At 59.4% G+C, this 24,919-nt stretch overlaps 1 protein-coding gene across 10 annotated transcripts in view; it reads right to left on the bottom strand.

Moving 5' to 3' along the window:
* Window positions 1–719: 719 nt before the first annotated feature.
* AGAP3 (ArfGAP with GTPase domain, ankyrin repeat and PH domain 3) overlaps window positions 720–24,919 on the bottom strand; it is a 58,295-nt gene continuing 34,095 nt past the window's right edge. For 2 of the 10 annotated variants that reach the window (XM_024250314.3, XM_024250313.3), the window contains exon 9: window positions 21,438–22,349. In XM_024250314.3, the coding sequence (XP_024106082.1) occupies window positions 22,287–22,349 (63 nt within the window). In that variant the 3' untranslated portion in view covers window positions 21,438–22,286. The other 8 variants (XM_063726203.1, XM_024250316.3, XM_063726204.1 and 5 more) reach the window with 8 other exon arrangements.

The following is a 24,919-nucleotide window of genomic DNA, read 5'->3' as shown; positions in this document are numbered from 1 at the left end:
GGAAAGGGGCAATGCTTACGCCCTCTTTCTGGGTGCATTCTGGCCAGTACAGGGTGTGGCAACAAGCTTACTACATAGAATACTGATGACAAATGAAGAAAGCAGCTAGAAAGGCTACCTGATGGCTGGGCATGCTGGCTCACGCCTGTAATCCCAGCACTTTGGGAGGCCGAGGCAGGTGGATCACCCGAGGTCAGGAGTTCGAGACCAGCCTGGCTAACATGGAAAAAAACCCATCTCTACTAAAAATACAAAAATAAGCTGGGCGTGGTGGTGGGCGCCTGTAATCCCAGCTACTCGGGAGGCTGAGGCAGGAGAATCACTTGAACTCGGGAGGTGGAGGTTGCACTGAGCCGAGATCTTGCCACTGCACTCTAGCCTGGGCGACAGAGCAAGACTCTGTCTCAAAAAAAAAAAAAAAAAAAAAAAAAAAACTGCCTAAAGGTGGGGGAGGCAGCACCCAGTAGGAAGCAAAGAACTCTGTGTCCTCTCGTCAGGGGCCCTGTGCTGTGCTGCCGAAAACTCAACCACACCCTGCCAAGGGAAGGCCGAAAGCAAGCAATGCACATAGGAGGCTGAAGAATGACCACCTGGGACCCAGGCGAACAGAGGAAAGAAAATCTTAGAACATGGCAAACAATGAGAAGAAAGGGATAGAGAGAGAGCAGAGCTGAGGGGCGCGCTTGGGAAGGCAGCGACGTAAAAGGGGGAAACAAGGCCACGCACACAGTCTGGTTTATTGGCTCATCATACACACACACATCAAATATGTACACAAACATAAATATTCCAATGTACAAAGTTTACATGGGACTCACAGATCACCCCTCGTCTCTTTCATCCAGCAACCCCAACCTGTGCCGTTCTCCTCGTTTCAGGATGAAGGCGTGTGAGGGGCTGGCACTAGGAGGCAGGGATCTGGAGGAGGGAGAGGTCCTGCTCCCCTCTCCTCACAGGCACCTCCGAAGGGTCCTGTCCCTTTTCAATGGCACCTTAGGGCAGAGGGCTAAATCCCTCATCCCTCTCTGCTGCAGCTCAAATCCCCAACTCTCCTTGATCCCTTTGACTCTCCTCCCTAATTTCCTCGGCTTCGTCCTCTCAGCATGTCCCTGCTTCTCCATCTCTGTGTCTGTTCCCACAGTGCCTGCAGGGAGGAGGGTCTTCGGGCCATGGAGTCCTTCTGGCCCCTCTGCCCTCTTCCTGGGCCTTATAGGAGGCTAGGACTACGGTGCAGCTCAGCAGAGGGGTTGGTGCCATTGGCAGGCTCTCTGTTGGGGGTAGGTGCTAAGCCACAGCCCTCCCCAGGGCAGCCATGCTGGATCAAGATGTCTGCACACTCCTGGCTGCCGGCCCGGCGAGCATACGCCAGTGGAGTCAGGCCCCGGGCGTCCCGGCTCCTCACGTCCACCCCGTACTGTAGGAGAAAACACATGTTCACAGTTGGCAAGACATGGGAGGAGAGAGATTGGTTGTAGGGGAGGAAAGAAGAGGTTGCTTTCAAAGAACAAGGCTAAGAAGAGTGAGGTCAGGGCAGGCTAGAGGCACATGACTCACCCAGATGAGCAGCTGCGTGAAGACAACGTTGGCCATGGCACTGGAGAGATGTAGAGCCGTCCGCCCGTCCCCGTCCCCATAGGTCTCATTCACCTCCTCTTTGGAGCCATGTGCCAGGAGCATCACCAACAGCCGCAGGTCATCTTCCACCACGGCCCGGAGCAGCTGCTGTCCCAGTGGCACATCTGAGCTTGGCAGTGGGGCCAGGAAGAGCTTCTGTTCATACTTGGCCCGTATCCAGCGTTCCTTCTCCTCTCTGCAACCACAGGCCCATCAGGGCATGAGCCAAGGAAGGACACCAAGCAAGGGGTGAGGCCAGGAACGAGGGCAGGAAAGGAAGCAAGCACCCAGGGGAACAAGGAAGAAACAGTGAGAGAAGATGAGACGGAGCAAAAAGGGAGGAGAGAAGCCTCGGAAACTCCAGGCACACAGAGGGGCAGTGGGTAATGGAAAGGGGGGTGGGAGAAGCTGAAAGGAAGGGACACTGAAGGGAAGCCCCCTGGGGACAGTGGGGATGCGGGGGCTGAGAGGGCAGGAAGATTCCAGGCAGGCCCGTGTTGCAGCTTATCTGGCCGTCTGAACTCTCTTGGATTGGCAGTGCTGGAACAAAGCGGGTGCGGGCCTGCACTGGGGGGCCATGCACTCCCCTATCTCCCACCCATTCTCCCCATCTCAGAGCTCTGGAGTGGGTGCTCTGCACCACACAGTGATAGGGGCCCTGCGCATGCGCCTCCTGCTGGCCCCTGACCTGCTGATAACGCTCAGAAAGGGCCCGTTGTTGTGAGGCGCCTGAGTGACAGGCACCAGAGCAAGAGGGGCACCCCCAAGGGGCCAACTGCCAAGCAGAGCAACGGACAGTTTTAACCCTTCTAACACCATCACAGCCACTCCAATCTTCCCCATGCTGGGAGCCCCCAACGGTTCCCCCATTCCTGGCCAGCTCCAGGGCACCATCTGCTCACCTGCAGGCGTCAGGCCCTGGCTTGGAGTAGCCACCCAAGGCCCCCTCCCAGACGCTGTTGGCGAGGGCATTGCCCATGGCAGTCATGACAGCCAGCAGCTCAGGCGGCCAGTCATCGAGGTCGAGGGAGCGCACCCGGGACAGGTGAGCCCCCAGGTGTCGGTGGATGCCTGAGCACTCAATGCACATCAGGGCACCCAGGTTCAGGCTGGCCCAGTCTGGATCTAGGCAAGGAGAGGAGAATGATACAGCGACAGCAGGCAGGCCACCAGAGCACGGGACAACTAGGGAAGTCTTCCCTGCTCTCTTCCCTGCTCCTTGATGCTTGCGAAGCTTTCCCTGGGCCATCCCCAGCTCCCAGCCCCACCAGTCTTGCACTCACTGGGTGCATCGCAGTCGATACAAAAGCTGTTGCCGCGAACGGTGCGGACAGCCTGCACAGCCAGAGCTGCGTTCTGGTTCCCCAGTCGAGTCTGTCGCACAGCAGGAGAGACAAGGGGCGGTTGGTCAGTCATGAGGCCCCTTTCAGTCCCACCCCAGCCAGGTGCTCTGTGTGGGCCCAGTCACCCTGTACCCACCTTGTCCTTAGCACTGCGGCAGCCTTGCAGGCTGGCAAGGATCTGGGCCTGCACACTCTGAACCCACAGCTCCCGCTCCTCCGCCGTTGAGGCCTCGAAGTGCCACGTCTGCCCGGTGAGGGACACCACCACAAATTCAAACGACTCCTCTGCCTCTGTTGAGGGGGTGTTTATGCCATCAGGGCTCCTGGCCTGCGTGCACACCCAGGGCATGCTATCGCCACAACTCCACTCACTACGCTGCTCCACTGGCAAGTGTCCTCCTCCCCGAGATCCTTCCCCAGCTGCAAGGCCACACGCTCCAGGACAACTTGCAGGGGGAGGCCAGAGTCAACTTGCAAGACTAGTGTGAGCTCCCAGTCCTCATTCCTAACCACCTGTGGAGCTTAAGTGAAAACAGATGGGGGATGCAAGATCTTGGCACCCCGGCACTGCCGGGAATGGGTGTGAAACCAGAGAGGGGTGCTTCCCAGAGAAAGAGCTGAGTATCTGGAGAAGGATGCGACGGGGTGCTAGGAGGCAAACACTGGGAGAGGGTGGGGGAAGGCGGGTGTGGGCACCATCCGTACATGTCAGCTGCAGCCGCCTCATTTTGCAGCTCATTAAACCCAATATTCCTAACGGCGTCAGCGTGGGGCTCCTGGGAGCTGGGCCCCTCCCCCACTACCACGGCATAGACAGGCAGGCAGGGCAAGTGGATGGGGGAGAGGAGGAGAGGTTTTCTACAGGACCTGGAGTATGTGAGCGAATAGGGGCCTGAGGGCATCTGTAGTGACAAGCACTGAGGGCTGGACTGTGACCCCAAGCAATGTGGTGAAGCTCTTCCAAGCTCTGCTCCCCCAGGCCCCAGAAGACAGCCGCATGAATCTCATTCCCATTGGTCACCGCCCCATGGGTGAACAATTCCTAACAAGCAGTGTGACTGTGTCCTGGGGGCTGGAAAGACAGCACAGGTGCCTGCGGTAAGGCCCCAGGGTGAGCCCCAGTTCTGCTAAGGCCATCCCTGCTTGTAAGTCCTCACTGCATCTTGGCCCCAGGCAGCCTCACCTCAGTGACACCGACATCCCCTGGAATTCCTCCTCTGCTGGGCCCTTGCTCTCAGGGACTGTTAGCAGAACTGCCTTCCCACAGAAATAGAACCGGCGCCTCCTTCCCCAGGCACCACCACCGCGCCTCACCTTGCTTTCAACCACAGCCTTCGAACTACGTGATCTCCATGATCATTTGTGGGGCTCAGTCTGCCGGAGCAGAAGGGAGACCCCACGCTGTAAGTACTAAGCATCACTGTGTCACAGGTTGGCTAGGTGTCTCTGCTCCCCTGACCCATATGTCTACCCTGATGATTAGAGCAGAAGTGAGAAATTATGAGTCTATAGAAGTTAAACTTATTTGGGAGCAAAGAAACTCCAATCACCAAGAAGAGGGAGGTTTTGAAGACACTTTGGGGAAAATCTGAGGAGCAGCAGTATAATTAATAGAGGAAGAGAAAGGTCCTATGGAAGAAGGCTTCAGGACCTGGAATTCCTTAGCCTAAGGAAAACTAATGAGAGACTCAGCCAATCTGTACACATGTATTACGCACCTAGTAAGTACCCAGCACTTTATTAAACTCGGGATGACACAAGAGACAGAAAACACAGGTCCTGCCCGAACGTCTTAGAGGAGCTACTGATGTAGCAGTCTGCTGTCTTTTACCTTCTTTAAGAATAAATGAAGTAAGCCCACATTTCAACAGAAAGGGTTTCAGTTAGCAGAAGAACTTTTCTAAGATACCAGGTCTAGATTACCAAAAGAAGTTGTAGAACTACTTTGATTAGCAACTACTAGAAAGTGCTTAATCCACTGAATACAAAAAAAAAAAAAAAAATAGGTGTTACTTTTAGGGTACTATTCCCAAGTCCCACTGCCCACCTCCTGTGCCCGGTTTCCCTCTGGGTCCCCCTAACCTTCAGCAGCACTGCTGGGGCCGTCTGGTCGGGGGGTCCCGGTGCTCTTTTTCCTCCGGTGCTTCTTCCGGTTGGAGTGGGGAGATGGGGGAGGATCCAGCTTGGGGCTGGAACTGAGCACCTCAGCTGGGCCACTGGCTGGTGAGGGGAGAGTTGGAGAAGTGTGGGAAGAAGGGAGGCAGAGGAGGGGAGGGGCGCAGGGCACTGGGAGGAGGAGAGGACCAGTCCTGCCAACTGTAGCTGGGCCACACTCAGGAGAGCCAGACGGACACCTCTCTCTAGGCGAGGTCTGCCTGGGCTTCCCAGTCCCAAAGCTCCCCAGCCTTGGAGGAGGAAAACGTGGAGAGAGAGAGTAGGAAACTTAGGCAGAGCAGGATGGAGGCAAAGGGAGGAAGCTGCCTCTGCAGCCTGGAGGGGTGGAAGGCAGCCCAGGGAACTCACGGGGAGCTGAAGCCCCAGCAGCTCCGCACCAAATTTATCCTCAATCACACTCCCCGCTCCTCACAATTAATAGCAGAATTAGAAACAATCAGGGAGCTGCCTAATTACTGTCAATTAGAGCGCGCTAATCAAGCTCCGTCTCCCACACCCCGCCCGGCGCTCACCACTAAATGTCAAACTTCATTAGAGGCAGACACGCTCCCTCCCTCCCTGCCTTCCTCCTTCCAGACTCAACAGAGGGCCCTCACGCAGGCCAGCACAGGCCACTGGACCGGTGACCCAAAGGAAGGGCCCCTGGCTCCCCTTCTCATGCGCTCCAAGCTCACTTCCCCCAGGGGTGGGCTGGGCATGGATTGAGAGGTGGGGCAGATCCCTGTGCTGGCACCGCCCAGCTCCTCCCTCAGCCCGTGCTCCTGAGACCATGGCAGCTCAGAGGCTGGGCCTCAGGGCTCCTACTGGGAGGGCTCAGGGAAGGCCTTTGGGAAGACAATTAGGGAGAGCACCCATGGCTGGGGTGACAGTGGGGCACCCTGGGTCTTCCTGTCATTACACCATCACTCAGGACAAGGGCATGGAAAGGGCAAGGGACAGGAGAGGAGAGCTGGCTCCACGCCCTTTTGAGACTTCAGAACTGCTGATGGGGATCTGTGGTCAATGGTGAAAGTAAGAAGTAGGGTCAAAAGAAGAAAAGTGGAGAGAGAGAGAACAAAGGGGCAAACGGAAGAGCCCTGGAAGCAGGTGGAAGGGGCAGACGGGAGAGATGGTGGAGTCACCAACCCACCTAGGATGGGTGGAGGCCTATCCGAGGGGGGCAGCACAGGTGGAAAACGATCTTTCAGGACAACTCCACAGGGACCCCCCGTTTCACAGTAGCGGGCGAGATGCCGCTGCCTTTGGAACGTGGCTCACACGGCTTAGAGCGCCCAGCCTCCGACCTCCCTACTCAGCCGCTTCCCCGTCCCCCTGCCGAGAGGCTGATGAGCTAACTGCGCGGGGGGCTGATGGGGATGCGGGAGCCGCCACCAGCGCCGCCTGGGGACGAAGGGGAGGAGGAGCTGCAGAGGGCGGGCCTCTAGAGCCGGCCCCAGGCAGGGCTGCAGGCAGACGGGGGCTCTGGGGAAATGGGCTGCACGTGGAGGCTGGAGAAGGGACAGTGCCCCTACTCTGCTTCCAAGACAAGGTCAGTACTAGCCCCAAAGCAAGGTCTCTCTGACAAGCCCAGGAGGGCCCAGCTGGGCCCCACCCCTTGGCCTGGACACTGTCCCACTGCAGCCTCCCAAGCCAAGAATGCTGCCCGGTTCCCCTCCTCTCTGTCACTGGGGCCCCAGAAAAGGTGGGAAGCAGCAGAGCCACCACTCACCAGGGTGCTGCATGCCTGGGGGCAGGGAAGTGGTGGCCTCACTCCACTGGTCGGCGCTGGAAACGGAGCAGGAGCGCTGGTGCAGCCCCTCAGGGCGCGGGCCAGCCCAGGCCGAGCTGCTGAGGGGGCGCTCAGAGTGCAGGGATGTGCTGCTGGCCGAGTGGGGGGCACCTGGGGGCGGGAAGGGTCAGACTGGGAAGGGAGGCCGGGCAGGGGAGGATTCTCAAAGATACTATCCTAAAAATAGGGCTGCAGGGCAGAGCCTGAGACATTCCAGCAGGGCACTGGGTTCGTCAGGTGGCGGGCCAGCTTCTGGGAGAGCCAGAGGCCGCGCAGGGGCCCTGTGTGCCTTAGGAAGCAGCCTGTCCCCAGATCTTCATACCCTTCTCTCTCCATGAACAGAAAGGTCCACAGCTCTGTCCCCTCACTGTGGTCAGGGAGCGGGGCGGGGGGTCTCTGCATCAGAGATCTCCCAACTTGTGGAACGAGCTGGGTGGTGCTGACACCCATCTCCGCAGTGCTCCTTGTGGGGCCCCTCCTGGCTTGGGCCCCTGCACCCTCCATTCTAGTCCACATATGCCATTTGCTTTGCCTCAGCTTTACTGCCATTCTGACGAGAAATAAGTGTATCAAATTCAAGTAATTATGTCTAATTAGTATTAGTAATTATCCTGTTGGGCTGGAGAAAATTAATCTTTCGTTTCCCATCAGGGAAGAATGGCAGAGCCAGGGGGAACCGAAAGCTCTAGGAAAGCTAAGGCTGGGGCAGGCGCGGCGGCCGGCAGTGGAGGGAAGACAGAGCGCCCGGCTGAGCCCCTGCTGGAAAGATTCTGGGAACAGCCGCGGGGCCTCAGAGGCCTGTGACACTTACAAGGCCTGAGTTGGAACACCGAGAGCCTAAGCTTCCTTCCCCTTCTTCAGTCCACCCAAGACTGCGACCAGAAAGAAATGGCCTTAGGCAGTCTAAGAACAGGGGGGCCAAACCCGAGGTGCTTGAACCTTGAAGCAGAGGAGCCAGCCAGGTGCTGGAGGTTAGTGGGAAAGCAGAGAAGAGGCCCGGAGCTGGCCAAAGCTGGAGACAGCAGGCAGAGGCCCAGCCAGGAGAAGGGCAGGTGCCAGGTCTCACACCAGCCCTGCAGGCGGTGGTACTGAGGGGAAGCCTATGGGGAGACGGCACCGAGCTGCCGCATAAAAGTAAAGGAATGGCCCAGGGTGCCACAGCTCTGCCGCTGGGAGACACCTAAAGGCAGGGAGCAACTTTTATGTTCCTCTTGAATTTGTCACAACACCCCAAACAGGACCAGACACATAGTAAGTGCTTAGCCACATACATGCAGCACGGAGGCTACAGACCAGTCTCCATCTCCAGGCCCCGAAGAAACATGTAGATGCTGCCTCCTCAGAATCCTACCTACGTCCTGTTCTCCGCCCTCACAGGTCCTGCCTCAGGAAACCTTCCGGGGTGCACACTTGGTCCCTCATTTCTCAGACACCTTGCTTCTCCTCACCCCTGCTTTCATTCCCTTCCAGGTTCCAAATCGTATTCCCCCTCATCCCTAGCCCCATCCAAAGACACCACAGGCCCAACTTCCTCCCCAAGCCCCCGACCCAAAATCCTGAGGGAGGGAAAGTGCTTTCCCTTTCCTTTGTTAATTCTCCCCTCATTACGCCTGCAATCCCACAATCAGTGTGCACTGTAATTGTCGAATTTGATGCTAATGATTAATGAATTAAACATGGAGCCATCAATTAGTCCTCGGAGGATAATTCTGCATAAAGCAGCGGATAATGTAATTACAGTAACAAAGATAATGAGATGTTAACATCGCCCGGTGAGTGAGAGACATGTGTGAGTGTGCATGAGGGTCGGTGTCGGTGTCGGCATGCGGCAGCGGGACGCGGGCTGGGTGGGCACCGTCCGCGAGCTCCTGCTTGTGGGCGCTGTCATTACAGGAGCCAGGGCACGGGGCTGCCTCCTCCATGCCATTGCCCCTCCTAGGTGAGGGATGTCAGGGACAGGAACGGGACAGGACAGCGTCTTCTCGTTTCCCTTGCTCTAGGGCAACAGCCCAGCTGTCCTCTGGCTCCCTGCCATCAAGGAAAGGGACTCACTTGGGCCTGCTCCTCATTTTTGGAATGATAAGAGAAACCCCAAGCTGACCAAAGGGACTCCTGGGGGCTGGTGCCAGAGGGCTCCCTGCAGCTCTGACCCACTCTCCGGGCAGAGCGCTGAAGGCTGCATGTGACCTGCCATCAGGCCAGTACAACCCCCCAGCAGGCTCAAGGTCCCCCACTGGCACAGCCCCATGATGGGTGGTGGCGTGCTTTCTCCTTCTTAGCTTCCTTCCTTCCCTCCATCCACCTCACAGGCTTCCTTTCTGAGCTCAGGGTGGCTTAGAGGAAAGAACATGGCTCTTCAAGTCAGAAACAATTAGGTCGAACCCTAGGTCTCCCACTTACTGTGGAATTTACAGACAAGTTTGTTAGCTACGCCAAGCCTCTGTTTCCTCATTAAAATGGGGACAATAATCTCTACTTCAGAGCTGCTGACGACCTGGGGCCTGATGCAGAGACAGCCACTGCATAGGGCACGTCGCAGTTGTGTCAGGCCCCTCCCCCTGGCCACTCCCCTGCCTTCGGCCTGGTCCGAGGTGTTTCTGTGAGAGTGGGCCCAGCACACCTGTTTCAGGTGCCTTGCCTCCAACAAGGACCACACCTGGAGGCATCATTGCGCCTTCCTTCCCTCTAACCTGGGCTTTCTCAGCGGAGTCCCATCAGCGTTGTCAGTGGGACAATTCTTTATTGTTTGGGGTCCTCCCATCCATTCCAGGGGACTTCGTATCCCCAACCACCTGTCCACTAAGTCTGTCACACCCTCCCCTCACTGTGACAAGCACAGGCCCTCTAGGGAGGGGACTCACCCAGCTGCAGACCTGTGCTGCCAGGCGCTGACTGCTGGGACAGGGCACAGGAATGGCACCAGCAGGGCAGGGTTGGGGGCAGCTGTTACTGGGCCCAGGGAACATGAGATCCAATGGTCTAGGGCAACATCGGGGGTACTGAAGTCTCGGCGGAAAGCAGTTGGGAGCCAGGGGCTCTGGAAGCGAGGGAAACGAGTGTGGAAGGACGGACCCTGGAAGAGCACGGGGCCTGGGGGCCCAAAGGAGGAGGAATGAAGCGGCACTAGGAAGGGAGTCCCTGGGGAGAGGAGGCCTTTCACCTGAGCCAGCACTATCAGTTGAAAAGGCAAGAACACAACAGCTCTTCACTGGAGTTTCCTGCCTCCAGCTCCTGTCTAAATTCAGTCCTCTCTGAGCAGAGACCCACCTCCCACTCAGGCCTGGGAATATGCACCAGGTTGACCCCAGAGAGCTCCGTCCCCTTCCGCCTCCCCCATCTCCATACGTCAACCTTGGCTGAGATGCCGGCCACGCACCCAGAGGCACTGCCCCCACCCATCGCCTGCCTCGGATCCAGATGCAGTGATGGGCCTAGGACCACCAGCACCACTGCCCAAACATGACACTACCTGGCCCCATCTGACATCCAGGTCAACTGCTCGTCTAAGCATTTGCTGCCACCTCAACTAACTCCACTAGAGCTGCATTAGGGCACATGTCTTTGGCTGAGATGACCTTGAAGTGTGATGCTGGCCAGCACCCTGTGCCCAGGCTGAGAAGCAGCCAAGCCGAGAATGCCTGCTTGCCTTGGCTCCAAGGCAGCCACCCCCCAAGCCCCCACCTCAGCAGCCGCCTCACCTGTGCCCCCACCCAGCTGTGTGTTACTCCGCTCCACGGACAGCCCGTTGGCACGGGGGCTGGTGCCAGGGGCTGTGGCAGGTGTGGCTCGGGGCAGGCGCTTCCCTGGCACTTTCACCGTTGTCCGCAGCAGGTCAATCTCCTTGCCGTGGATGTTCTGCATGTAATCCTAAAGGCCGGGTGGGAGACACAGATGAAGACTTGTTAGCAGCAGTCACTCCAGCGTTGAGCCTTGCAACTCCTAGGTCTCTCCCTGCTGTGGGAAGAGAGGGAAGGCTCCAATCTTGAAAATCAGGATTCTAAGCCACAGAATGTCTCCGAGTCTGGATTACACCTCGATCTCCATGGTGCCCAAAGCAGCTCTGGGAGGACTCTGCCAGGAGGGAGGTAGAGTTGGGGGCGGCTAAGGACCTGGAGCTAAACGCTGAGGCTCAGGCCCTCAGGAACAACGGCTTCGGAGGCAACAGCACAAAGCAGGCCAAGTGCTGGGCCAGGCTGGGATTTAGGGAGAGCCCCTGGCTGTGGAGGGGAGCGGAGACACTCGGGGACATGGATGACAGGGTGGCCACCAAGCACTGCAGCCCCCACCTGGGCATTAAGAACCTTCCAAAGCCTAGAATAGTCCCAGCCCTTAGGACAGTGTCTGATAATAAACACTTGTTGAACAGTTTAAAAGGAAGCCTCTGATTCTTTTTGCTGGACTTCGGAATACAGCAACAGGTGGTCTCACAGGTACCACCGATTCCCTGGCGGCAGTCATCGTCATCACCATCATGTCATCTGCCTGTCGTGTGCAGGGTATTTACCATCCTACAGCAGTGTATTTATACATTCCACATATAACCTCGCGTAATCTTCACCACCTGAGGGAGGTAGTGCCTGTTTTGTAGATGAAGGAACTGAGGCTTAGAAAGGCTTATCTGCTCAGGAACACACAATTAAACGGTAGCAGAGTCAGATTCAAGCCAAGGTTTTTCAGATTCCCAAGCCTGTACCCTGTGCGCAGGCTTCCTCCAGCCTGTCCTGGGCCCGGGACTCACCCCGCTTTCAAGTCAGGGCCCCGAAGATGGGGGGCCACTTTGCGCTTGGACTCCCCCCATCATTTAGGGAGCACCACGGCCGAGTGCAGGGAGGGAGGGTGGGGGCCTGCCGCTTCCTGGCCTGGAGCCCCACTGGGCCTCCTGCTTCCAGCCTCTCCTCCAGAGGCTTCCCTTTAAACTGTCTGACAAGTGTTTAGTATCAGACGCTGTCCTAAGGGCTGTCCCAGCCTGTTGTCTCCTGCTTCCTTGTCCCTGTCACTGTCCCTGAGCTCCACGGCAATTCCCAGCTAATGCCCTCAGTAAAGTGGCACAAATTCCTCTCCATGGGTCTATGCCCCTTCCTGAGAGAAGAACCTGGGTGATGGTGCCAGATTTAATTTCTGACTGAATTACATTGATTGGACATAAAGCCGCTCCTCCTTTCACCTCCGTGAGCACCTCTGGAATGTCTGCATCCTGAGGGCGGCCGTGCGAGGAGCCTTCCCAGACACGGTCCTCCTACCCTGAGGGGCCCAGCCTTCACCTTTACTGCTCTGGCCATCAGACTACTTTCCCGCCAGGCTGGCTCTATCTTCTCACCCCGTTAGCTCCAGGGAAAACTGACACTGTCCTCTGCTGAAAAGAGCCCAGGGGGCCTGCTGCCTCTTGGGAAGCAGTGGAAGGACAGGAAGTCTCACCAGGGCTCCCTCTGGCAGGAATAATGAGGACATCAAGTAGACAAGGAGTCACCTGGTCCCAGGTCACTAAGAGAAGGTGAGGAGGTTACCAGCTAGACGGAGGAAAGAGGCGCCAAACACCAGCCTCCGCCTGCACTTCTGTGGCTGGGCTGGACGTCACCCACAGCTCCGTGTCAGCAGGGGAATGGTGGAAAGGCCTGGTGTCAGCACGCGGCCTCCCTGCCCAGGTCCAGCCCTGTGGGTCTCACCGAGCCTGCAGTCGCCTGCATTCTCAAGGTGGCTATGGCATCTTCCCAGGCAGACAGCCCTTCAGGAAGAGGACCAGAGGAGTAACCAACCAGAGCAGAGGAGCCACGTCTAGAAGGTGTGTTCAGGAAGGAGCCCGCACTCCCTGCCACAGCTGCTCCTGGCAGCCCTGGGCTTACCTGTGCCCTCCTGCCACCCCAGTCCTCTGTGAGGGACAGTACCAAGTGCCTGGCCCCAAGCACACAGGCGCTAAAGTCTTGTTCATTGTCCCAGAACCACAGAACGACACAACCGAAAATCAGTGCGCAGCCTCCCGCCTAGGCAGGACCTCTTTGACAAGCAGGACTCTGCCCACAGCTTGGGGCCTTGCCAAGGTGGCTGGGAAGGAAGCAGACCCAGGAGCCCCTCCTGCCCTCCCAGCATACCTCCATCCATCCTTCTCCAGCATGCTGGGCTGCACGCCACTGGCCCCGCCGGCCCTCTGTCTTGCTTTCAGCCCAGTGTCCACTCAATGACTTCACTGCCTCACCCCCTCTCCACTTGCATCCCACAGACTCAGCTTCCCGTCCCTGGTCCCCGTCGGCAGTCCCTGTACACAATCACATCTTACATCGGCTACTACAGACAACAGTCAACAGCTGGCTGGGCCAAAGGCACAGCTGCAGTCTCTCCTTAGGGGAGGGGCTTGGGCTGCTCTAGTTCACAAGGAGGTCACAGCAGCTGCAACAGTTTTCAGGCCCCACGACGGCCCTGGGATGCCCAGGCTGGGACATGGCAGGAAAAGCTGACCCCATGCCAAGAAGAAGAGTTGCACAGGGGGACTCTGTTCAGAGCTAAGGTGCCAGAAACTGGCCTCATGGGAAAGGACGGCCCAACTTCAGCATCTCTGACGGCACCAGCCAGACACTCCGCATTCCCAGGGCAGGCCGGCACCCACAGCCCCGGATTCCGTGCCCTCGTGCCCAGGCAACCCAGGAGCCTGGGCCCGGAGGAGAGCAGAGAGAAGCTTGAGGAGCATCAGCAGGGATGGGAACCTCAGACAGGCAGCAGCGTTTCCCTCCGTCAGCAGAACAGGGAGCATGGTGGCGGTGGCGGCTGCTCAGGAGAGCGGTCACCACGGCTGCCTTTATTACCCACCATCAAACAGCAATTTCTTCCCCAGCCTCCTCGCTAATTACCCAGCCAGCGTTCTCATCTCGTTTTATTACTGGAATTAACAACGAGTTCAGAGCGTGGAAAGCTATTAAGATGTGTGATTAAGCCACATTCAATTAGTTTCTACAAACAATTTAATTGATGTTGCAGATAGAATTAACAGAAGGTGATTGTGTGAATGGCTCCGCTGGCTGCAAAATGGGGGAGGCTGTGGCGGGCTCTCTTGGGCCAGGCGAGAATCGGGCGCGGGGCTCAGGGCTGGCCCAAGAACTCATCCTCTGTGTGTCCTGTCCCTCCGGCCCCCATCCATAGGTGAGTCACCAGTCCCAATGCCCTTGGGGCTCAGGCGAGACCCTTGCTGGAGAGGAGAGCCAGGCTCAGCCCAGAGTTCTGTCGGAGCCTCTGGAGTTGCCGGAGCTCCTTCCTCGACATGCTTCCTGCCAGGGTTTAGGGTTTGAAGAGCCCCAGAGAGAAGTGGCTGCTCACAGGTAGGGAGGTGGCCTGCTCACTGCTGGCAACTGAAGAGCGTGCTCAGGCTGGAAGAAGGTGGCCAGGGTTGATGAAGGAGGCGAGGCGGTAGCCCCGGAGGGAGGGAAAGCGTGGCGGGAGTGGTGGCGGCGTGACACGAAGTGAAGCGGGCTGTGCCAGAGCTCCACGGAGAGCTGTGAGCGCACGGAGCCACGACCGGCCCTGCCTCCACTCGTGCTTTTGCACCGTGTGTAGCCAAGTATGCTTCGGGGCCTGTGACAGGATCTGGGTGCCAGGACTTCCAGGCCTGGCCTTCCAGGGTGAATTCTAAGAACTCACACAGCGCAACAAGTGCGGCATGGAGGGGCACTCCCGGGGGGCTCAGACGCCCACCCTAGCCCCAGGCAGGCAAGCCCAACTCCCTCCTTGACAACACTCACCCTGCTATTAAGTCTTACATGACTCTCAGCCAGCCCCAGAGGGAGGTGCTCTTGGCAAGTGCAGAAAAATCTGGGTAATGCTCAGAGCCAAAGTCATGGGTCCAAGTCTTAGCTCAGCCACCAGCCAGGTGACTCTGAAAAGCCACCAACCCCCCTGAGCTCTGCTCTCCAGCTGGCTGTGTTTCCTCTACTGAAACCAAAACCCAGCCCAACCCCACAACCCACACTTTCTTCCATATCCAAGACACCCTCTGCCACTCCTCTTCATCCTCGCTGCCTCCGCTGTTGGCAGAGGGCACAGGGAGTGCACCAAGCTAGGGTCACATAAAACAGAAAGGAGCAGGTAAGAACCGGGCAAAGGGGGAAGGGGAAAGGCAGCTCCACACAGGTGGGGAAACGGACATTTCAAACAGGCCCATTCCCAAGCTCCGCCACCGAGATGGGCAGCTGGACATGAGCAGAGGGCACGGCTAAGCTGCCTGGTGTCAGCCGTGAAACACCGCAGGCTGGGACTTAGAAGATGCTGGTGCGGTCTCCTGGCCTCAGCACTCCTACCTGGGACTTCCTGTCTGTGAGTGGCCCTGAAAGCCTTGGAGCCTTTCAACAGGGAAATACTGGGGCTCCCCTTGTCTTCCGGCCCTTCCTTTAGTGTAGGGCTCTGTACACAGCAACAAAGCCTGGTACCCGCAGAGCACCCTTTGGCCTCTTACGATACTTTCTGCCTCTGTCGTCAGCGCTCTTCCCAGCAGGCCTGGCTGCCTCTCATTGCCTCGCAAGGACTCGCGAGTGGGACAAGGTCTGTGCCCGTGGTGGGGAGGTGGGGGGGTTGGGCGGGAGCTCAGGAGCCGGCTGCACTGAATGTGGGTGCTCTCTCCTCCAGTCTCCCAGGTACCAGGCCCTGCCCTGTGGAGTAAGGCGTGTTAGGAAGGGCGAGCGGCTGACTGGCATTGTCCCGAGTTGAGGGGGAGGACCATTGCCTAAGGATGGTCAGATACCCAGAAGCCCAGGAGGGCCAGGCCTTCTCTGCAAGTTTTCTCCGCAGGGCTGTCTGGGCGGTGCTCTCGGGCCTGGGTGATGGCCAGGACACAGGGACCCAGCACCTCTTGGGTCAGGCCTTCCTGACACCTTGGGCGGATTCAGAGGCAGGCCCAGAGCTTCTGGGCCGGGACAGGGCGGGGTGGGGGGCACGCGCTGTGCTCGAGGGGCTTCACAGGAGAACTCATTAGCCCCACAGTGGGGTGGTGACAGAGATGAATTCCGGTGACAGCTGTGTGCTGCAGCCACGCGATGAGGGGAGGGGAGGAAAGAAGGGTGGGGGAGCTGCACAGGGGCCACTCCAGTCACCACAACACCCCCCAGCTGGGACACAGGCCACACGGCCACCAGACCCTTCCTAACCACAGACAAGGCCACCCTCGCTCTCCTCCCAGGAGGACTGCCCGAGGCTCTAGCCCATTCTCAACAGCCCTGGTCCTCCACCATCCCAGGCCCAGAAGCCCACAGCTCCCCACTGGCACTGCCCAGCTCAACACAACTGCTGGGCAACATCGGCACCCCCAACTAGAAATTCTGTGGAAGTGGTCGAATCCCCCACCTTAAACAACTGGAAAGTCGGATATAGAGCTTGACCGCCCAGAGGGCAAGGGAGGGGCCAGCCAGGTCTTGTGCATGTCCCAAGCTGCCAGTGTGAGGTTCCTTCTCCAGGGATGATCCATTCGAAATCACTAAGGTCTGCTTCCCATCCGTCCTGGAGCCTGTCCGCTGCCCGCATTCTGTTATCCTCCCTCTATCCCCATCCCATACTCCCCCAGGAGGCTCCTCCTCCCAGACTCACATGCAGGCTGGGGTGATAGGTGAGCAGCCCGTTGTCACAGAGTGTCACGTACTTCTTCTTCCACTCCTTGTTCAGGGACTTGCCGCTCCGCTTCAGCAGGATCCCCTGAGAACAGAGGTCTGATCAGAAACCAGGAGCCAGCCCCCCAGGTCATAGGGCATGAGGAGGTCACGATGTCATTAGGCAATGCCCTCCTCCCTCCCCACTTCTCCTGGGCCACTTTGAGCAAAGCAGCCTTTAAGGACCTATCAGTGAACTTGGGAAGGCCCCTTAGACCAGTCCTTCCCCAGAACTTGGGTCTCCCCCATCATCCATCAGGAAGCAGCTGGACCGCTGTTCTGGCAGGTGGGCATCTTCCCTCCCCAGTGTGTGGAGCCACCTTGACAGGAGAAGCCTGTCAGGGGTGTAGACCGTCGGGTGTAGATGATCGGAGGTGTAGACAGTCAGGGGTATAGATGGTCAGGAGTAGACGCTCAGGGGTGTAGATAGTGGTCACCAGTGATGCTCCTCCCCAGGAGGCTCCAAGGGTCAAAACAGCAGAGATTTTGGTAAGGTCCTGGCCTTCCACCCCCTGTGGTAGCTCCATAATAGGACAGAAAATCCCCTAATTGTCCCAAGCATCCCCCAGACCACCAAGCCAGGCAGCAGGAAGACCCAGCCTTCCCTCCCAGCAACCACCCTTCCTGCGTAAGCCAGTGAGACTCGCTGAACGCAGAGGCTGGATGGCTAGAAGGATGAGCGAAAGTGCCACAACAAGGAGCCTGCCCCGGGGACAGGGCCTGGGCCACAGCTGACACCCAGTAAACATATGTTGGAAGAACTGGGGAAAAGCCCCCCAAAACCCTGGCTGTCAGATGACGAATGCAGGAGGTAGACCCCACTAGGAAGATAGAAGGAGACGATGCTCAACCACAGCTGTGGCCTCCTTCCCAGAAGAAACCTACTCCTGTAGTGAGAACCCTCTAAAGATGCCCTCACTGGCTCAGGTTCTCTCCCTTAAACAACACACACAAGGCAACAGCTGGGAATGGGAGGCGGGGGTCATTCAGGACCAAGGAGCACCACGATGGAGACCCGGGCAGATCCAGGACCAGCATCACCATCCGTGGCCCCCCATCCTCCAAAACCCCCAACTCAAGAGGGCTGAGAAGAGACAGTGCTCCCTGGAGACTTCAAGGCAAAAATCCCATAGGGGGAACAGGGGCACAGGTAGATCCACAAACGGGGGGCTGAGTGTGGGGCTCACCCTCAGCTGGGAGAGCGGAAGGGGCAGCACCCCCAGCAGGGACACTTGAAAAAGTGGACTGTGCCCATACTTAGAGGAGGGGGCACCCAGAGAGGGAAGCGGCCCTGCGATGGCATCTCCTTTAGGAACGGAGGGCCCGGCCGGAAGACAGCCAACAACACGGGGACTAAGAGATGCAGGCACAAGGAAACAGTAGTCCCTAGTCTGCAGCTCGTGGTCCTGATGCCCAAGGGTGGGGGGTAAATACTGGATTCAACTGCACCTTCCTCCTCTAAGTTCTTCCTAATAGAAGGCTAAGCCCTAGATGGATGCAATTAGGATAAGGGATTCCCGTTTCCTGAACCTCTCCCCTCCCCAACAGAAGGTGAGGTGGAGGCCAGAAAGGGCACCCACTTCCAGCGGCCCCAGCAGCTGTGACATCAATTGCCGACTTTCCAGCACGTTTCACATTCTTGCTGCTTCTCCTCCGGCCACGCCAGGGCCAAATGCCATTGCCGGAGGTGCGAGCATGCGGGCTGCGAGTTGAAGTACTAGGCCATGTGCAGGCACATCCTGCTACCTGGCCCCCTTGGCCTGGGAGACTCTATCCTCAAAAGGGGTTTGTGAAGACCAGCGGCACTAAGGCGACCTTCCACAAGCCAAGTGGGCCCTGCCTCGTGGTCTGTGAAGGAGTCTTCCAGGTGGGCTGGGCCTTGGTGGCCTGCCTCTGGGTGTGGTATTCCTGTCACTGGCCAGGGACCAGGTACACTGAAAGCTCAGAAGCAGTCAGCTATTCCCTCTCCCGCTGCGACCAGTCACGGGACTAGCGTGCTCCAAGGCTCTAAGGCCCTCGGGCTCTGGAGATGCCTTGGAGTCATCCCCAATCCCCCCCGCCCCGCCCCCAGCACACAAACCAAAGGAATAACCAAGTGTGAGGGATGGACCCGGCTCCCCGCCCCTGTCCCGACTCCCCTCACCCCACTAGGCGTGCCTCCCTCTCCCAGCCTCTCCCAGCCTTTCCCAGCCTTCAGCAGGAGACTCCACGGCCGGCCCCGCCCCGCCCCGCCCCGCTCTGCTCCCATCTCCAGCGGCCTGGAAGGTGCAGCTGCTCAAGGCCTGCACTGCGCGCGGTTTCTCCGACAGTCAGGGTGGGAAGGGGTCTCCGCACCTTTCCGACCCAGACACGTGTGGCTCCTCCCTCCTCGCAGAGAATGTGATCGGGGCGGCGGTCCCTCCTCCACCCTGAACGCCCCCGTCCTCGTCCTCGGCAGCGCCCTCCCCAGGCGGAGGCGGGGGAGCCGCTGTAATGACGCTCGTTAGCCGGGGGCGCCCCGCCCCACTCACCCGCCCGCTCCCGGGAAGCGGACAGGAGGAAATCCGCCTAGCCCGCGCCTCTTCCCACTCCCTCTCCAAAGAAGCTACAGGGGTTCCTGCACCCTCCCCGGCCGGCCGGCTGCGCACGGCGGAGCAGGAAGCAATCTGGGGCGGAATGGGAACGGCGCAGAGGCGCGGAGGCGACAGCCCCCAGAGGACCCGTTCCCGCCGCCGCCTCCCTCCCAGCTCCGCCAGCCGACTTAATTGCGGAGTCCGGATTGATTGGGAATGCAAATGGCAACTGAAATGCAATCTCCACACCCAGCAGGAGCTGGGGGGGAGGGGAAGGAACAGAACCGGGAGAACGGGACAGGAGGGCGGAGCAAGGAGGGGCTGCAGATCTGGCGGGGCTGGACCGGCGGCAGCGGGGAAGCGCCAGGAATGGCCACCAGGCTGGAAGAAGAGAAAGGACGCGCCCCGCCCCTAGCAAGCGATCGTTACAGAACGGGAAGGAGCAGGCACCCCCTAAAGGGTGTCACTGCATCAGGCACAGGCCTCTGACACCTGCCCCCAGCTGGCAGCACCACTCTGGGCTGTGCAGCTAGAGGGCCTTCCTACTGAGCGTCCCTGAGATTTAGGGGTGAAAACACCCAAGTGACCTACTAACTCTAAGACTGGACCAGAACCCCAGGTTCAAGTTCACCGGGCTTCCTCCCCAACCCAACATCTCTCCTTCCTTCCCACGTGAGGGATTCGGAGAACAAGTAAGTCAGCCCCTGATGACCAGTGAGGAAAGGGAGCACGGAGGACCCCAAGGAAAGTGGTCCCATTTTTGTAGTGAATTCGGTGAAGTGTGTCTACACACCCACTCACCACCCATGCCCTCCCTTGCACTCCCCATCTCCAAGCAGGGAGCTGAGGAGCCTACGCGCAAAGCACAGGGCATCACCTAGCAGGGGCCCCCACAAAGGAGGTGCCCGGAGAGAGGGGATCAAATGAGCAACAGGTTTGTGCAGGGTCTGATCCTGCACAAAGACACGCATACACACGCACTCCACGAACAGGGAAGCCTCTGGCTGCTGTCACTGTGCTCTTGGCTTTCCAGGGGGCCTCCCAGTAGTCTGGCCCAACTGGGGTGGTCACTGCCAGACATAAATGCAATGAACATTTCAAGAGAGGGGTGAGTGGAAACAATACGGATCACCACATGGGACCCTGTGGGACCTTGCCCTCTGGGACACTACTCTGCTTGGGACTCTTCATTCTAAATGGACTTTCGCTGGGGGTCAGAAACCCCTAGCCTTAACGAATGAATCCTGGTCACACCGACTGGCCTCTCCCCACAAGCAGTCACACTGCCCATGAGTCCCAGCCCAGGAGAGCCACACCTGACCGCAGGCCTTGCCACGCCGGGCTCAGGTGCTGTGGCCACATGAGCCGCCTCTGTGGTCAAAACGCGGCAGTGCAGCTGCCTATGCACATGGTCTCTCCAACCACCAGATCCCAAGAAATTCTGTGCCAAGTGCCCCCGTTCTTACAGGCACCCCAGCTCCTCAGGCTCTTGCCCACACACCAAAGACATGCCTCCCCATTCCACCCCAGCAGCTCTGGCTCAACACATCAGAGACGCCCTCCGTGGGGCAATGCCGTGTCCACTGCAGGAATCCAAGACCGGAGGTGTGGAAGAAGGCAGGCCCAGGGCCCCCAGGACTGACTAGAAAGGAGGTGGGAGAGGTGAGGAGGTGGTCTCTCAACTTTTTTCTTTAAAGACGAACAGAGGCCCTTATTAACAAAACCATGCCAACAGAACCTAGCGCTGGACTAGCCCTCAGTATCCCCTTCCACGCAGGCTCCTCGTTTTCCTTAGAGAGCCACTCAACCCTCTCCAGACCCAACTCCAGAACCAGCGGGACAGGCTGAGCGCCTGGCTGAACACGGCAGGTAGCTCTCTGCTGCCCTCCGGTGGTGATCAGAAGGTACAGGCAGAGCTGGTGGCCAGAAGGTGGCGGCGCAGAGAAGGCGCCTTCTCACTGGAGAGTCAGTCCCTTGTTAAGGACTCCGCCTAGGAGGGCGGTGCTGGCCTCTGATGCCATCCCCCCCATCACAGAGGCCTGAGAAGAGGCCCCAGGGAGCGCCACATTCCTGCGCCTCATTCTGAGCCCTGGAGCACACGGGAAGGGAGGCGCTGACCTGCTTGATGGGGATGGCGCGGCCGCTCCCGATGCTGTCCACCTTGCACTCGGCAGCCTTCTTCTCCCGGTCCAGGTCAGCACCCTTCCGAGACTGGAAGAGAAAACAAGAGGCGTGTTAAAGAGGCCCAGGGTCTGCCGAGAGCTGCCCACCTGGACTTCCCGGCCTCCCTCCTGCCTCCCTCCTCCTGGGCAGCCCTAGCAGTGGGTCGGGCCGGGGCGGCGGGACGGGAAGGAACTGAGACCACGAGTATTCCAACGGGTTTATTCTTACACACGGCACCATACACAGCAGCACAGGTCACTGAGCCGGGCCCGCCCCTTACAAAAGAGCAAGGACAGAGAGGCCGAGGGCGCGAGGAGCACGCCCGGGGCGGGGGCGTAAGAGAAGCGGGGGCGAGGAGGTGGACGGTGGGGCTGCTGGTCGGGAGCACAGGGCGCGACAACCGGGAGCGCAAAGTCCACAAGTGAGGGGGCAGATGGCCCGTCTGCGGCACAGACACCACACGGCACGTGGCACCGAGCGCGTCGGCGTGGCCCAAGGGGCACAGTGGATGGACAGAGAGAGGAGAGAGGCCAGAAGAGGCCCTGCACCCTGTCAAGCTCCTGGGGCAGAGTCCACCCGAATGCGGATCCTAGGAAATAGGGGGAGGCCAAAAAGAGGGGGCAAGGCAAGCGCGGCGGCGGCGGCGGCTTCCGGAGCAGGAGCAGGAACGGCAGAGGTCCATGCAGGAAGGAGCAGAGGAGGGGAGGGGCAGGAAAGCGCCCCCCAGGAGCAGCCGGGCCGGGCGGGCTTGGACTCCCCCGCCCCTCTGGGCCTCGTCGCGCTGGCCAGCGCCGGGCGTGGGGCCGAGCTGCCTTCTTCTCCATGCAGCGAGCCTGCAGCGTCCGGCCGGGCCTGGTCCCCGGCAGCCCCCAGCGCGGGCTCCGGCGCTCCTAGCCTTCCCTGGGGGTGGGGTTAGTTACAAAGGTTCCCGTGGGTCTCTGGAGTGGGGAGCTCGGCGGCCGCTTCTCATCTGAGAGCAGTCCCAGGGCCCGGCCCGCCTCCGGCCCCGCACAGGGGGCATGTCCAGAGGTGCTGTGTGTCACCAACTGGTCTTCTAATTTGGAAGGAGTTGGAAAGGCCTTTTTGTTGATGAAAAGTTGGAAACAGTGGCACATATCTGCAAATATCGAAAGAATAAAGATTTTGGCAAGTTATACTCAAGCCCCGCACAAGTCGGTCAGCACCGGTGAGGGCAGAGACCCAGGCGCCTGGGGAGCGGCGGCAGCGGGATGAAGAGGAGGAGGAGGAGGAGGAGGAGGAGGAGAAGGAGAAGGACGAGGAAGAGGAGAAGGACGAGGAGGAGGAGGAGGAGAAGGAGGAGGACCAGGAGGAGGAGGAGGCGGCGGCGGCGGCGGCGGGCGGCAGCGGCACCTGCTGGGCAGACACAGGCCAAGCGTCCACCTCAGCAGGGAATGGTATGTTCGCCACTCAGCAGCCCAGGCCCCATCCCTCCCGTTCTCCCAGGCTGCCAGAAGCCAAGGGCACAGCGAGGGGACACAGGGCCACAACTGCAGCGTGGGAGAAAGCAAGGCCAGAGGGAACAAGGAGAACCGGGCAAAAGAGCCGCCGGAGAGCAAAGTGCCACCCAGCAGCTCCACAGGCGGCACCGCCCCATCCCCTCCTGGGCTCCACAGCCCGGACCGCCACAGCCCTCTGCCCCTTTGGCCCAGGGAGGAGGAAGGTGGATGGGACTGCTGCCACCGGGTCCCCAGACAGAAGAGCCGGTTTGGGGGGAGTGGGGTGCAGCCCACCCCAGCCAGATTGTGAGCCAAGAGGCCCCAACCACCAGAGGACCCCTGGGAGCCCAGAGGGGCACCTCCCCATGCGGACAGGAACTGGGGCAAGAGCAGCAACGAAATGAGCACATGAAGTCACAGGAGAGACTGGGGACAGCACAACCATGTCCAGTGGGGGGTCACTAGCCACAGAGCAGGCAGGACATAGGGGCTCGCCCTCGAGCAAGCATGTCGCTGCTGGGGAGGACGATGAGGGAGAAGAGGGGAGGCCCCAACAGCAATGATGAGAGGGGAGGTCCCAAGATACACCCACAGAGACGGACGTGTCTTGAGGCCGTCTCAGGGACAATGGTGCAAGTGAGGTCGCCACGGAAACAACGGAAAGAAAACAGAAGGTCGCCGCTGTGAGGATGGAGAGAATGGAAGCGCCAGAGGGAAGGCCGTGCCGTGAGCAGCCAGGATGGAGGGCAGCAGAGTCGAGGCAGGCAGCAGAGAGCACAGGATGGCAAGAAGCACGGGGCGCAAGGGAGGAGGCCGGGGGCTGGGCATGGGCGGAGGAGAGGGTAGCAGGGCAGGGGAAGGCAGGGGGCGCCCTGGGTTTGCTACAGAGCTTGCCAACAAGGGGAAGGGGAGATTAAGAATGGAACTGAGGCAGCGGATGACTGAGGCACGATGCCAGGGAGCAGGGTGCCCAGGCCTTGGCAGTAGTCACCGTGGACAGAGGCACCCAAGGGTCCCACAGCAGCAGCAGCAGCAAGTGTGGGCTTGAGCAGGCGCCCCCTCCCCCCCGCCCACGCTCTAACATCTCAGTGGCCATGGATAGAAAGGAGAAGCTGCGCATCTAGGCAGGGTCAGGGCCGGGCAGCTGCAATGTGTGGCGGAGCCGTCAGCACAGAGGCTCTGTTAGCATGGATGGCCGTGAGGGCAGGTGGCGGGCTTGGGACAGAGGCAGGCAGCCGGGAGGGAGAAGTGAGCTGGGCAGGCAGAGGCGAGGATGAGTGAGCAGGGCTTGGAAGTGCCAGCTCTGTCCGGGCAGGGTCCGGAGATCTGGCCTGGCCGGCCGCACTCAGGCCCAGGCTGAGAGCCAAGCCCTGCTCTCGGAAAGAGGCGCATGGAGTGACGCGGAAGGGCGGGCGTTCTCGTGACAACCCACACGGGGGTTCACCCACCTTTGTCTGGCCCAAGACTCCTGGAACATCCAGCCAAGCGCGGCTGGAGGATTAGGGTTTGGATGGGCACTGTGTGTCACACACTGGGAGTGGAGAGACAGCAGGCCCTGGGGCCTGAGAGCCAGAGGCCACCCTCAGCCGGGCCAGCACAACAGCCCCCCCAGGTGTGGGGTGTGAGGTTTGTGAGGGGTGAGTGAGGAGCTCACAAGGAGACAGGACAAACCTGAGAGGGAGGAACGAGGCAGCGTGGTGAAGCCCAGGAAAAGATGGCTAAGCCTTTGTTAAACCAATCACAGCGGTGGGTGGAAAGCATGAATTTTCCCCTCGGCAGTGGGGTAACGGAAAAAGAGCCGGAAGGCGGACGGGGAGGCCTGGGCTCTGACTCTAGCTGGGCCAGCTAACCCTCTGTGTCGCCTTGGGCAAACAGCCTTCCGGCCGCCGGTTCATTAGCTGTTGAATCAAAGGGGGTCAGGGGAGTTAGGCTAAGTGAGTCCAAGGATTCTTTCAAGCTCACAGACACCCTAAAGGGGCCTAGGAGAGAGGAAGGCGGCGGGGAGGGTGAGTGTGTGTGGCAGAGGGCAGGGAGGACTGTGGGGACAGGGTAAGGGCCGCTACTGGAAACCCCTTGTGGGTGCAGAGGAACAGTCTGGAAGACTCTGAGGGCGCCAGCAAGGACCCTCAGGAGCCGTGTGTATCTGAGGGAGAGACTGCAGGTGCCGTCTTCCTGACTTGGGGCTGCCCACGCCCCTCCTGGCTGGGAGCTCGGCGCTCAGCCCTGCCTG

Source organism: Pongo abelii, chromosome 6 (genome assembly GCF_028885655.2).
Source record: "Pongo abelii isolate AG06213 chromosome 6, NHGRI_mPonAbe1-v2.0_pri, whole genome shotgun sequence".
In the NCBI taxonomy this organism is placed as follows: domain Eukaryota; kingdom Metazoa; phylum Chordata; class Mammalia; order Primates; family Hominidae; genus Pongo; species Pongo abelii.
The sequence above is the reverse complement of the archived record's forward strand: the minus strand, read 5'-3'. Positions and strand labels throughout refer to the sequence as shown.